This window comes from Phocoena sinus, chromosome 1 (genome assembly GCF_008692025.1).
Source record: "Phocoena sinus isolate mPhoSin1 chromosome 1, mPhoSin1.pri, whole genome shotgun sequence".
Classification (NCBI taxonomy): Eukaryota; Metazoa; Chordata; class Mammalia; order Artiodactyla; family Phocoenidae; genus Phocoena; species Phocoena sinus.
Window position 1 is genome coordinate 16,973,191 of NC_045763.1, and position 12,836 is coordinate 16,986,026.

The following is a 12,836-nucleotide window of genomic DNA, read 5'->3' on the forward strand; positions in this document are numbered from 1 at the left end:
CTCACGGTAGGCGAAGTTGGCTCCCTGGGTCCTGGTTACCGTGACTGTGATGGAGGCCTCCACACCATTGCTGGCCCGGCAAACATACTCGCCTGCGTCAGCTGGTGAGGCCTGGAAGATGTACAGGCGGGAGCCGCGGACCTGGACAGCCATGGGCAGGGGTGTGAGAGGGGGGCTTCTCAGAGCTCAGCAGGTACCCCCCACCCTGTTCCACTGAGCTGGGAACTGACAGCCCCTCAGCTCGGAGGCTGCCCCCGCCGACCCACTGTCCACAGCTTGGCCTGGCTGGCCCCCTCCTGCCTTTCTGCCACTGTGTACCTGGTGCCGGGCGGGGAGGCTGCCTCCACGTTTGTACCATGTGACCGGGGCATGGGCCTGCCCGGGCACCACACAGCTCAGATCCAGGGTCTGCCCCTCGGCCACCGTGGGGGATGAGGATTCGATCCTGACAGGCGGGACGGGTCCTGGGGCTGTGGGGAAAGGGGGGAGGGTAGCAGACGCTCCCCAGAAGGGAAGGAAAGAACTGTTCACCCTGGAGCCAGTTCAGCCTGTGGGTTTAGTGGCCCGGGCTTGAGGTCCTCGGCTGAGCAACCCCGAGGGGAGGGCTGGGGCAGGAGCCAAGCCTTGCAGAGGGAGCGAGGAAGTGGGAGAGATGAGGATAACTGAGGGAGGAGCAAAATCATGAGTGATGTGGCCAGAGAGAACAGTGATGGGAAGACGGCAGATTACTCAGAGAAGTGGAGTCCTCCCGGGCCGGCCCTGTGGCCAGCCCCAAGGTGGGCTTCCTGCCCCAGTGTGGCTTCCTGCCACCCCCTTCCCCGCGTCAGCAACGGGAGTCACTAGGGCCTCAGCACCTGGGAAGGCTCTCAGCCGCCCCCCACCCCAGCTTGCCCTGTCACTGGCAGTCACTCACCGGGGATGGAGCCAGGGCCGGCGGCCTCGATGGTGACTAGGACGGAGGTCTCGAGGGGCCCAGAGCCGAGGACTACGCGGCACACGTACTCGCCTGAGTCTGCTGGGGACACCTGGTTCAGCCGCAGCAGTGAGCCGTGGGTCTGAGTGCAAACAGGGAGGGTCAGGAGGGGCCTGAGCGGCTCCATCCAACCCCTCCAGCGGGCTGGCCCTGGGGGGCTGCTGTACCTGGTGCCGGGCGGGGAGGCTGCCTCCACGTTTGTACCACGTGACCTGGGCGTGGGCCTGCCCAGGTACCACACAGTTCAGATCCAGCGTCTGCCCTTCGGCCACATGAGAGGAGGACGACTCGATGCGGATGGGCTGACTACTGCCTGGAGCTGGGGCTCCACCAGGAGCTGGGGCGCCACCAGGAGCTGGGGTGCAAAGGAGCTGGTCAGAGGCCTGGGCTGCTGAGCCCCAGCCCTGCAGCCCTGGAGCAGAGGGCCCTGGGATCTGACCAGGCCCTAGCTTGGGAGGGCAGATGGGAGGCCTTCTAGGGCTGGGACCATGCTTTTCTGCCTCAGCAGGGCCAGCCAGACCCCTCTTTCCCTCTCTGACCTTCAACTTGGAGTTCAAGGCCCATTTGCCTATGCATGACTCCTTGATCTGTGATGAGCTGCTCTGGCTTGCAGGGAACCAGAGTCTTTTAGCGCCCAGGCGGGGCCAAAGGATGCAGACAATAATGCCACAACTCCCTTCTTTAGAGTGCACGCCGTGTACTCACACTACGTGGTAGTGCTGCTGTCCCCATTTCACACGTGAGGAAACTGAGGCCCCAGAGGTAAAATAACCAGTTCAAGGCTGATAAAGGGCAGAGCCAGCATTTGAATCCAGGTCAGCCTGACTCCCAACTCAGTGTCCAACCCTGACTCGGCTGCTTTTTGATGAATTCTGAAAACAGCACCCTCCCCATGGGGTCCCAGGTAAGTCAGGTCAACCTGTCCCCACCCTCAGTCCCCTCATCTCTCCTTGCAGGGAGTGGAGGGTTGCAACCTGCCTGGAGCGCCTCTTCTTGTCCTGATGGCATCGAAGAGACCACAGACACCAGCCTTGGGAACAGAGGGGAGGTTGGAGGGCTCGGCCCCCACCCAGCCCCACTGGCTCCTCACCTGGGGTGTAGCTAGGGCCCGAATGGCTGCCGTGGAGGACGGAGACGATGATGGAGGCCTCCTTGGGGCCTGACTCATTCTCCACTCGGCACACGTATTCTCCAGAATCAGCTGGTGAGACGTGGGGCAGCCGCAGCCGGGAGCCATGTACCTGGGCCAGGTAAGGACAGAGGCATGTGAGGATGGGGAGAGGCCGCGGTCAGCACTCCCTCTGTGCCTCAGTGCCTGCCTCTGCTCGGAGCCACCCCACATGGGAAGCTGAAGAGGGAGGGAAATAAGGGCGGACCCTGCTCGTGCAGAGTGCAGAGTGCCAGGCTGTGTGAAGGACCATCCCCAGGTCCCCTGCCACGGGCTCAGGGACCCTCGTACCTGGGCGTGGGGAGGCAGGCTGCCCCCTCGCTTGTACCATGTGATCTGGCTGTGGGCCAGCCCTGTCACCATGCAGTTGAGGTCCAGTGTCTGCCCTTCAGTCACGGAAGGTGATGAGGACTCAATCCTCACTGGCGGGATGCTGGCACCTGAGGCTGGGAGCAGAGGGGGAGTGAGTAGGCCTCGGGGGGACCCTGGCTTGCCTTCCCACTCCTTCAGCCCCAAGGCCCCGCACCTGGAAGGACGACCACTTGGATCCGGGCCTGTGCGGTGCCCGCGGGGCTGGTGGCCACGCAGAGGTAGAAGCCGGCGTCGGCGGCAGTGATGGCTGGGATGAGCAGCGTGGCGATGTCTGTGCGCTCAGACCGGGCCTGCCACACACAGCGAGAAGGGTCAGCCACCCGAGGGGCCCAGGCAGCCTGGCAAGGGCTAGTCAGGGAGGGCAGGAGGAGGGGGCATAAAGAGTAGAGGCAAGCTCCAAGCCAATATGAGGGCCCCAGGTGGGCACCAAGGAGGGCGGAGCCAGGCAGCAGGGCAGGAGGCTGACGGCTGCCACCCACCGGGACGCACGGAGCGGCAGGTCTGAGTAGGGCACCATCTTGGAAGTGAAGGGAACCAGAAGAGGACATGGGAGGGGCAGGTGGCAAGCGCTAGGACTCCGCTGAGCCCGTGGGCCTGGACCGCACGGACATCCTCACCTGTGGGGGGAGGCTGCCCCCCTCCTTCCTCCAGGTGATGGTGGCGCTGGGCACACCCGCAGCCCTGCAGTACAGCCTGATGCTGCGGCCTTCGTGTACCTGGGTCCTCTCTGGACTCACCTGGACCCTAGGCCCGCTGCCCCCTGCAGACAGAGCCCTGTGAGAACACCTCTCTGGGCCGCCATGAGCTCCCAACTGCCCACCCTCAGCCCCATCCTCTCACCGTGCACGTGGAGCACGGCCCTGGCCACATGCTGCCCGGCGCTGCTGTGGGCGCGACACAGGTACTGGGCTTGATCCGAGGGCTCGACGGCTGGCAGGCGCAGGATGCCGCCATGGATTTGGGCCTTCTGAGGGAGCTGGCCACCAGGGCCCCCTGACGTGGAGAGGTGGGGTCAGCACCCACTGGGATTGGCATTGCCAGGCCCCCCAGGGGTTGAAGTCCACAGCCTAGAGTCCTGCCGCTGGCCCCCATATGCAGGAGAGCCAGGCCCTGACTGTCATACCTGCCACGGCCTCACCTGTCCACTCGAGGGTGGGCGTGGGGTTCCCTGTGGCACTGCAGCGGAACTCAGCCAGCTGCCCAGGCTGCACTGTGAGCTGTGGCGGGTGGATGGAGACCACGGGGGAAGATGGGGTGGCCGAGGCTGACGAGGGAGGAGAAAGCATATGTGGTCACGTTGGGGAGGGACCCATGGCAACAGCCTCCTTGCCGCTCTCTTTGCTTCCACTCTAGCCCCTCGTGGCCGTTTGTCCATAGAACAGCCAGAGGGAGCCTTTAAAATGTCAAGGGGGGAATCCCCCGGTGGTCCAGGGGTTAAGACTCTGCTCTTTCACTGCTGAGGGCGTGGGTTCGATCCCTGGTCGGGGAACTAAGATCCCACATGCCACGTGGCGTGGCCAAAAAAAAAAAAATGTCAGTGGGGTCTTGTCACTTCTCCACTTAAGACCTGTCCGTGGCTTTTAGAACAAAATCTGAATTCCCTGCTGTGACCCTCTGCCCACATCTTCAAGTCCCTCACCCCACCTCGCCTCCACGGCTCCAGCCACGCTGGCCTTGCGTCCCTCAGACACATCGACACGCTTGTGCTTCAGGGCCTTTGCACATGCTGCTTCGTCCGCCAGCTCTTATGTGGCTGAGCACCTTCTCTTCCCTTCAGGTCTCAGCTGAGATGTCACCTCCTCGGAGAGGCCCTCCCCAACCACCCCACAGAGAACAGCTCACCCTTTTCCCACCTCATTTCTCACTTTCCAATCACTCTGTTTACTCCTGTCCCAGCACTGGTCACCCGTGTAATTATGTTGTTTGTTCACTTGTTCCCTACAGAACAGGGAGGGCAGGAGGGCAGAGCTCCTGTTTGTCCCCTCCCACCCCTGTTTCTTCAGAGTCTAGGCCAGGACCTGCCATACTGTAGTTCAGAAACTGTCCGCTGAATGAAGAAATGGTCACTGGTCTTGGTGGGTGTGGAGGAAGGTCAGGACTGGGTGGGTCAGGCATGGACACGAGCAGTGTACCTTGCACGTGCAGCGTGGCTGTGCCCTGGTCCATGGCGAACATGTTGGAGCCGGTGCACACGTAGGTGCCCGCGTCACTCGGCTGGACGCTGCGAATGGTCAGGATGCCGTTGAAATCCATGGCTCGGGCTGGCAGCTTCCCGTTATGCAGGCGAGTCCACACCAGGGTGTAAGCCGGAGACTGCAGGCAGGACAAGGGAGATGTGGTGGGGGTCCGGGTGGGGCTTGGAGACCCCAGAAGACAGATCCTCACTGATGCCCACTCCCTGCCCCGCCCACCTTGCTCTTGGCTGTGCAGATGAAGGTGACGTCGGTTCCGGGACGCACGCTCTGGCTCCGCTGCTCTTCCACTGTCACTGTGATGGGCTTGCTGGGAGCCTCTGCCGGGACAGGAGGTCCCCCAGTGAGCTGGGTGCTAGCTAGGCCGCTGTCCTGTGGCCACTTGCTCTCCCTCTTCATCACCCCATCCGGATGTCACTTCCTTCCCAGTCTGGCTTAGATTCCATTCCAATCCCTGGCACCGCCCTCCCTCATCCTGGCTGAAACCCATCATCTACTTTCTTCCTGCTGGCACTGAGCACCCAGCAGGCTGTGATCAGAGAACATCACACCATGATCCCCTTGGCTCCAATTCATGATCACAGACCACAAATGAGCTCTTAACACTTTGCACTTCACTCCAACTGGGCTTCTCTGCTTGGTTTGAGTTTCTATCCTCCCAAACAACCATTTCACACCTGCTCTCAACTTCTCCACCCTCCTGAAACCCCCTTCCGCTTCCATGGCTTCAACTCACGCTTCTTGAGAGAACTGAAACAATTAGTCAGGAATTTTCCACGTTCCCAAATCTACCCACCTCACTCCTTCCTGGCCCCTGAAGGATGAGACTTCTCCCCACCTCCCACCCCACCTCAACTCCCCTTTCTGAGTGCTGGAGCCCCTCCCAAGGACCCCCTCCCCCTGCTGTGCCCTCTCCTTTCCTTCCCCATGGGATCATTCTGCTCCACAGACAAATGTGTTCTAGAATTTCCCATCTCTGAAAATGCCCCCTTGACCCATACACCCCTCAGCTACTGCCCCATTTCTTGGCCTCCCTTCAGAGCCAAGAGTCTTGAAAGAGTTGTCTACACTGGCTGCCTTCCCATCCCTTCTTTGCCTCACTCCCATCCAGTCTCTACCCCATCTCTCCACGGCAAACCGCTCTTGTCAAGGCATGACCTCCAAGGGTTATTTCTCTGTCTGTAGCTGACCTTCCCGGGGCATCTGATGAGGCCGGCCACTCTCTCTGGGAAGTCGTTTCCCCTCTTGACTTCCAGCTCACCATGTCCCCCGGCCTCCTCCTGTCTGCTGGCTGCCCCTGCTTACTCTCTTGCTGTCCTCCCTCCTCCATTTGTTCCAGTTGGAGCTCCTTGGGGCTCTGCTCTGGGCCCTGTCCTCGAGCTACACTCTTCTGGGTAATTTCATCCTGCCCCATCCCTATGCCAACAGCTCCCAAATTCACTTCTCTGGCCAGGGCCTCTTTCCTGAGTTCCAGATTCACATATCCAAATGCCCACCTGATGTACCTACTTCAATGTTTCCCCAAGCTTCTCAAACGTTAACAAGTCCAAAACCAAACTTGTGGTTCCCTCGGACCTGTTGGTGGCAGGTGTTGCTGGGGCCCCACCCATGTCCCCTTGTCACTCCAGAACCAACCTGCCTGGCTTCTGCAGCCGCTGCATTTCTTTGCATGAGGGTTTTCTCAGGCCACTGGTGACCATTGTGTGTGCCCATGAGGTGGGACAGAATGCAGGGGAATCGATGCTACTGGAACAGGCCCCAGTCAGTGACCGATACGAGCTGGTGTGCACATACGCCAGCTCCCTGGACCCTAGGGCGGAGGGCAGGGGGACTCCAAGGAGCATGTTTTACTCTGGAGTTTCCCGGGGCTGCCTCGGCTGCGTTCAGTAACAACTGCTCTAGGTGGGAATGTGCTCAATGACACACCGTTAATTGGATGCCTTCTCTTCCCTGTTTCATTTCATTTACCAAATAAACTATGTACACACAAAGCCTCAGCCTCTGCTTTTGGCAGAGCCCAAATGAAGGTGCCCTCCCGTGGGATCCTCTCTCATCTCAGTAAATGGCACTCTGCCCAGCTGCTGGAATCCAGACCCCTAGGCTTTTCTCTCTCCCTCAACGACCAGACTCAAGTCCTGCCAGTTCTGCCTCTAACATCAGCCTTGACCCATCACCTCTTTCCATCTTCCTGGCCAGTGTCCTCGTCCACCATCCCCTCTGGTAGATGGTCTGCAGTTTGCAGCCCATCCCAAGACAGGCAGTCTTGTGGACAGAGAACTGGAAACTCACCAGTGACCAGCAGCTCTGCCCGGCTGGTGTTGGCATGATGGAGATTACGACAGGTACAAATGTAGACTCCAGCGTCTGAAGGCTGGACGCTGGGGAAGTGGAGCTCGGAGCCTGGTGGCAAGGAGATGGGAGCTCATCAGTACAGATGCACCCCTTTTCCCACCTAGTCCTGCGTGTGGGTCCCTACAGGATCTCAGCAGGGCAGGGACAGACCTGTGCCTCCCTTTCCATTGGAATGGCCGAAGGGCCTGGGGCCACGTGTACCTTGATGTCGCTGCTGGGTGCTGCTGGGCAAGGGCCGCCCATCTTCACGAGACCAGTAAAAGTAGTGGGGTGGGCTCCCACTGACGTGGCACCGCAGGGAGTGGGGACCACCTTGGGGTACTACGCTCCGAGTTGGCTGGACCTGGACCACCAGCGGGGCTTGGTCTGCTGGGGTAGGGAAAGGAGAGGCCATTCAGGCAGGAGGCCCCCAGCATGTACCATTGTCTCAGATATCTCTGCCCTCCCAAAGACGCGCGTGCCCAACCCTTCACCCTGTTCCCCAGACCTAGTATCTCTAAAATTCCCTGGGTCCCCTGCCTTGCCCGTCACCTCGACCCAAGACCACGGTCCCACTTACCCTGTGGCAGGCACTGACCCCCTCGCACATTGGGGTTACCCACGTATCCTGTGGCACACCTGTAAGGAGGAACAAGGACCGGCTGTGTCAGACCCCAGGGGACCCAGTGCCTCAGAGTGGACTTGGGGAGCCAGAAGCTCAGCTCTCTGCCCAGTATGGGGTGAAGAAGCTCTGAGCTCTGGAAGGACTTCAGAGACCAAAAAAGCCCCACCACAGGGCCTCTGGGAGCTGAGAAAGGGGAGTGTGTGGAAATGTCAGTAGGCTGGATTCAGGGAAACGTTCATTCAACAAATGTTTATTAAGCAACTACGATGCAAGGTTATTGAAACATTAACAGTAAACATGATAAAGTCCTTGCTCTTATGGAACTGACTTGCTGGGAAACTAACATGGAAACTATGTAAATGAGAGTGATGGACATCTATGGGGGTTGAGAGGGCATGGTGGGGAGGCACTAATCTAGCCCTGAAAATCAGGAGGCTTCCCAGAGGGTGGGACTTGCTCCACAGCGAACTTACCACCGTCGCAACTGTGTATTTGTATGATTACTCACCGTCTTGTCTCCCATTACAGTTGGGAAACTCTATAAGGGCTGGGACTGAATCTGTTTTGCTCATTACTTTATCTCCAACGCCTTGGCACACTGCATGGCACACGGTAGATGCTCACTAAAAATGTGCTGAATGAGGGAATAAAGCTGAGCCTGGAAGGCTAAACAGGAGTTAGCCAGGAACAGGCGGTTTGAGGGTGAAGAATGTTCCATGAAGAGGAAATAGCACATGCAAAGAAATGAACATGAAGAGGTCAAGAAATGAAGCCCAGCTAGAGTATAGAGTTGGGTGTCAGAAGTGGGATGAGACTGAAGAGTGATAAAGCTACCTAAGGAGCTTGGGCTGGTCCCAAGGGCAATGGGGAATCTTGGAAGGGTTTTGAGCAGGGGAGGCACATGATCCTGGTAGGGACCTTTCTGAGCAACATCATCCAGGACTCTCACCTAGGAGTCTACCATATGCCCCCTCCCTTCATCCCTCCTATCTGCAAACTTACTGCTCACAGTACTGGCCAGTGTAGCCAGGTTCGCAGGCTGTGCAGCGGTATCCACCAGCTCCCAGGCTTTCACAGGTGCGGGAGAACCTGGGATAAGAGGCAAAGGTCAGGTCATGGGACGCTCACTCCCCACCCTGTTCCCTCCACTTCTCCCCCAAAAGTCAGTTCAATGCCCTCCACTCCCTCCACAAGTGGGAGCTCTTCCTTGAGCCTTGAGCAAGGGCACCCACATGTTCTCTGGGTTGGTCAGTGGGCAGGCACAGGGCTGGCAGTCCTCAGGTGTTCCAGCCGTGGGGTCTCCATAGTAGCCAGGTGCACACAGCTCGCAGAACTCCCCAGCGGCGTTGTGCTGGCATTGCTGCGAGGCACAAGGATGTCAGCTACTTGCTATTTGGCAAAATTTACCAAAAACTGTACAGTTTTGTAATCTCTTGACCTCGAAATTCCATGTTTGTGAGCTTATCTTAAAGAGATAGTCATAGAGGGGCACAATGATTTCACTACAGGATGTTCATCTCAGTGGTGTTTATAAAAGCAAAATGCTGGAAACAAACCATGAAAAGAGAACTGAGAAAATTAAAAAGAGCACCCATCCAAATAGCTATCAAAAAGGATGATACTGATTCCATTTCTTACATTTTTCTACCTAAATACCTGTAATACCAGAGGAAAGTCCCCACGTGAGTATGTGGGGGCGGAGTTTTGGGAATAAGTGCTTCATCGTAAAAACGTGTGTGGGTTTTATGTTTCCTCCAAAGAGATCCATGTTTCTTTTATTAACGTAGCATATTCCTCATTCCATATTTAGCTTGTGGCTCTGTCAACCCCTGGTCCTTGACCACATACCCTGGACAGCTATACATACACCACTCCGAAAAGTTCAGGTATAAAAAACTACTGAAAGGGCTTCCCTGGTGGCGCAGTGGTTGACAGTCCGCCTGCCGATGCAGGGGACACGGGTTCGTGCCCCGGTCCGGGAGGATCCCACATGCCGCGGAGCGGCTGGGCCCGTGAGCCATGGCCGCTGAGCCTGCGCGTCCGGAGCCTGTGCTCCGCAACGGGAGAGGCCACAGCAGTGAGAGGCCCGCGTACCGCAAAAAAACAAAAAAAAAAAACCCAAAAGACGTACTACTGAAATATTCAAAGTCATGAACTTTGTAAGTGAAAAAAGTTGATCATAAAACACAGTGAACCTATGGTTATTTGTAAAACAAAAGGTACGCTAATCTGCATAAATATTTGCCTAGAAAAAGAGCAAAAGAGCTCCACAGCCTAACACTGACGGTAATTACCTCCAGGTGGCAGATTTCAGGGAATTTTTACTTTCTTTTTAAGTTATCTCTATAGTCTGATTCTTCTACAGAAAACATGTGTCACTTTGGTGATAAGAAATAGCAGGAACCAAAGTTTTCGTTTCTTTTCTTTTTGGCCATGCCATGCGGCTCGAGGGATCTTAGTTCCCCAACGGGGGACTGAACCCGTGCCCGCTGCAGTGGAAGCGTAGAGTCCTAACCACTGGACCGCCAGGGAATTCCCCCAAAGTTTTCTTTATAAGGAAAGATGTTACTCCATAGTGCTGGCCACCCCACCATGCCTGCAACCCCTCGATGCCCAGACCTGCTGGGCCAGGCGCTTTTCCCCATGGGATGTGCCCCACGACCTTGCCTCTGGATCTGGGTCTATCCAAACCAAACCCCTCCCTATCCCACAGCCAGCCCTGACACCCCACCCAGGCCCAGCCAAGCTGACCCCTGCCCCGGCCCTGCTTGCGTCTTACCGAGCAGGCTCCGGTCTCTGGGTGGCACAGGTCTGAGTGGCCATTGCATTCGCAGAGCTCACAGTGGCCAAGGTAGAGTCCACTCCCAGTGCGCGTGTAGCCCGGGGCACAGTCCTGGGGGTAGAGGGGAGAGTTGGTCTCCGTCTCCATTGTGGTCCCACTCAGAGACAGCAGACCTAGAACCTGTCTCCTCCATCCCCTCCACCATCTAGACTCCCATTGGCTCTTGGCAGGGAAATTCCAGGCCCAGCTCTCCACCCCAGCATCCCCTCTTGGTAGCTCTCCTCCCCCATCTTCACTTTTCCAACACTCCAGAGCTGGGACAGTGTCGCCCCCATCCTGCCTGGCATCTCCAGTCGCTCTGGATATACTGAAATAACAGTTCATTCTTAATGGAGAACCCTTCTCCAGCCCCAGGACTTCAGCCCTGAAAATTCTTCTGGCAGGGTCTTTATTGAAAAACGTAACCCTGAGATGGAAAAAGGGAGTTCAGGAGACCTGGATTTGGAATGAGTCCTCGAAGACCTTTATGACTATGTTTACATTTACTCAGTAAAGTGAAAGAGGAGGCACCCATATAACCGAGGACGTTTTTACACATCCTAAGTGAGTAATCATGGGTTCTGACAATAATGAATTTCTATTCGTTGCCCCTTCTTTGAAATCTCTCCAGGCCCTCGCTCCCCAACCATTTCAAAGGGCTGTTTATAAATCTGTTTTGCTTCACTGTGGAAAACGTGCACCAAGGATTCTGCTTTCCCCAGGGGTTCTCCTTCAAAATGTGCTAAATTTTACAACCTCAAGGAACGTGAAGTTCATCTATTTGGACTTGAAAGTTCTTGTGGACACAGCAAAGGGGCGCAGATGTAAAGCTGCAGAGATGTGGACTTCCCACTGGGACTTCCTCGGTTGGGTGGGGGGCTAGCTGTTTCCACACTTGACCTCCCTTCCACCCACTTGGCACTGCAGCCCTGCCCCCTTCCCTCCTGCGATCCCCCTTCCCCAGTTCCACATTCATTCATCCAGTGTTCACTGGTTGCCTGCTCCGTGCCTAGGGATTCAGCGGTGAACAGTCGGCTCCAGCCCTGCCCTCGTGTTCAGTCTCCAGCTGAACCCTGCAAATGTTCTTGGAGTCCCTCCACCTGCCTGCCCTCTCTTCCACCCCCTACCGCCCTTCCCTCCCGACAGGACTCACTGTCTCTCCCCCGCCCCATCCATCTCATTCACTGGGGGCAGAGGAATTCTCCTGGGGTTCAGTTCCGACCCCAGCACTCCCTCAGCAGCTTGGCAGTCCCTGCTGGAGGAAGCCTTGCTCCAGGCCTGAGGAAGCACCCCCCACTCAGCTTTCCAGGGGTGACCCTTCTGCATCGCAGGCTATGTCCCCACACATTCCTCCTTCTGGGCTTCTGCTTCTTCTGCCCTCCCTGCCTAGAATGCTACTCCAGTCCACGCTGTTCACCACGCTGAGGCATTTCCATGCTCTGCGTTGGGCTAACTTGTGTCTGTCTCCGGCGGGCATCCTAGGAACGTGAGCTGGGTCTTAACCTCTGCAGAGTGTAGCTATGTGCCCTTGGGTAAGTTGTGTACCCTTCAGCGCCTCATTTTAAAAAAAGTCTGTTAAAAGGGGACAATTACACATCTCTCAGTGCTGCTGGGAAGAATAAATGAGATGTTGCTGAGTATACTAAAGTTATGACAGTAATCCCAGGTGGCCATGGAAATCCCAGCTGACCGCTTGCTGATCCAGCTGTGTTAGCGCAGAGGCATCTGGGCCGGTCACACTCACCTGGCAGGACGAGCCGACGTAGCCTGGGGGGCAGCGGCATTCCTCCACCTCAAGGGCCCGGGGTCCCTCCGAGGGCCCGGGCTGGGCGACCTCCAGGCTGACCGCGCTGATGCTGGCTGCTAGTGGCATCGAGGAGAACGTGGCCCGGACCAGGAGCTCGTCCAGGTCAGCCAGTGCCATCAGGAGGTGCTCACGGGTGGCTGGCTGCCCATCAGGCCGGCGCCAGAATTCCTGGGTTGGTGGGGGAAGACAGCAAATGGGGGTGAGGGGCGTTGGGCTTTGTGTGCTGTTTCTGCAGTGCCCCCAGCCCCAACACCTGCCTTCCAGGCACTGGCCAAGGGCTGTTAGCTGAGGATGGGGGGAGTGAGAGGCAGGGTAGCTGGCGTCAAAGCCAGGCTCCAAAGCAGGGTGGAGGGTGCAGAGGGTCAGACGTGGTGCGGCCGGGTGCCTCTCACCTCTCGGAAAATGATCTCGTAGCTCTTCCTCTCCGGGCCCTGCAGTGCTGGCTGGGAGGCCACCAACATGATGTTGTTGCCCTGGGGAGACACGAGTGGGCTTGGGAGGGGGCTGAGGGGCTCTCGGGGATAGTGGGCTCCTCTCCCCATCCCAG

At 57.5% G+C, this 12,836-nt stretch overlaps 1 protein-coding gene across 6 annotated transcripts in view; it reads right to left on the reverse strand.

Annotated features, from left to right (window-relative positions):
* The window catches only part of HSPG2 (heparan sulfate proteoglycan 2), a 101,992-nt gene that overhangs the window by 24,458 nt on the left and 64,698 nt on the right, over window positions 1-12,836 (reverse strand). For 4 of the 6 annotated variants that reach the window (XM_032615084.1, XM_032614994.1, XM_032614974.1 and 1 more), the window contains 20 exons: window positions 12,682-12,762; window positions 12,227-12,457; window positions 10,441-10,554; window positions 8,894-9,021; window positions 8,664-8,750; window positions 7,617-7,675; window positions 7,259-7,426; window positions 6,995-7,105; window positions 4,925-5,025; window positions 4,646-4,826; window positions 3,652-3,777; window positions 3,354-3,506; window positions 3,131-3,273; window positions 2,668-2,803; window positions 2,433-2,587; window positions 2,064-2,214; window positions 1,141-1,328; window positions 914-1,055; window positions 319-470; window positions 6-141 (listed from right to left, as the gene is read on the reverse strand). In XM_032615084.1, the coding sequence (XP_032470975.1) occupies window positions 6-141; window positions 319-470; window positions 914-1,055; window positions 1,141-1,328; window positions 2,064-2,214; window positions 2,433-2,587; window positions 2,668-2,803; window positions 3,131-3,273; window positions 3,354-3,506; window positions 3,652-3,777; window positions 4,646-4,826; window positions 4,925-5,025; window positions 6,995-7,105; window positions 7,259-7,426; window positions 7,617-7,675; window positions 8,664-8,750; window positions 8,894-9,021; window positions 10,441-10,554; window positions 12,227-12,457; window positions 12,682-12,762 (2,743 nt within the window). The remainder of the gene's footprint in view (window positions 1-5; window positions 142-318; window positions 471-913; window positions 1,056-1,140; window positions 1,329-2,063; window positions 2,215-2,432; window positions 2,588-2,667; window positions 2,804-3,130; window positions 3,274-3,353; window positions 3,507-3,651; window positions 3,778-4,645; window positions 4,827-4,924; window positions 5,026-6,994; window positions 7,106-7,258; window positions 7,427-7,616; window positions 7,676-8,663; window positions 8,751-8,893; window positions 9,022-10,440; window positions 10,555-12,226; window positions 12,458-12,681; window positions 12,763-12,836) is intronic. The other 2 variants (XM_032615175.1, XM_032614896.1) reach the window with 1 other exon arrangement.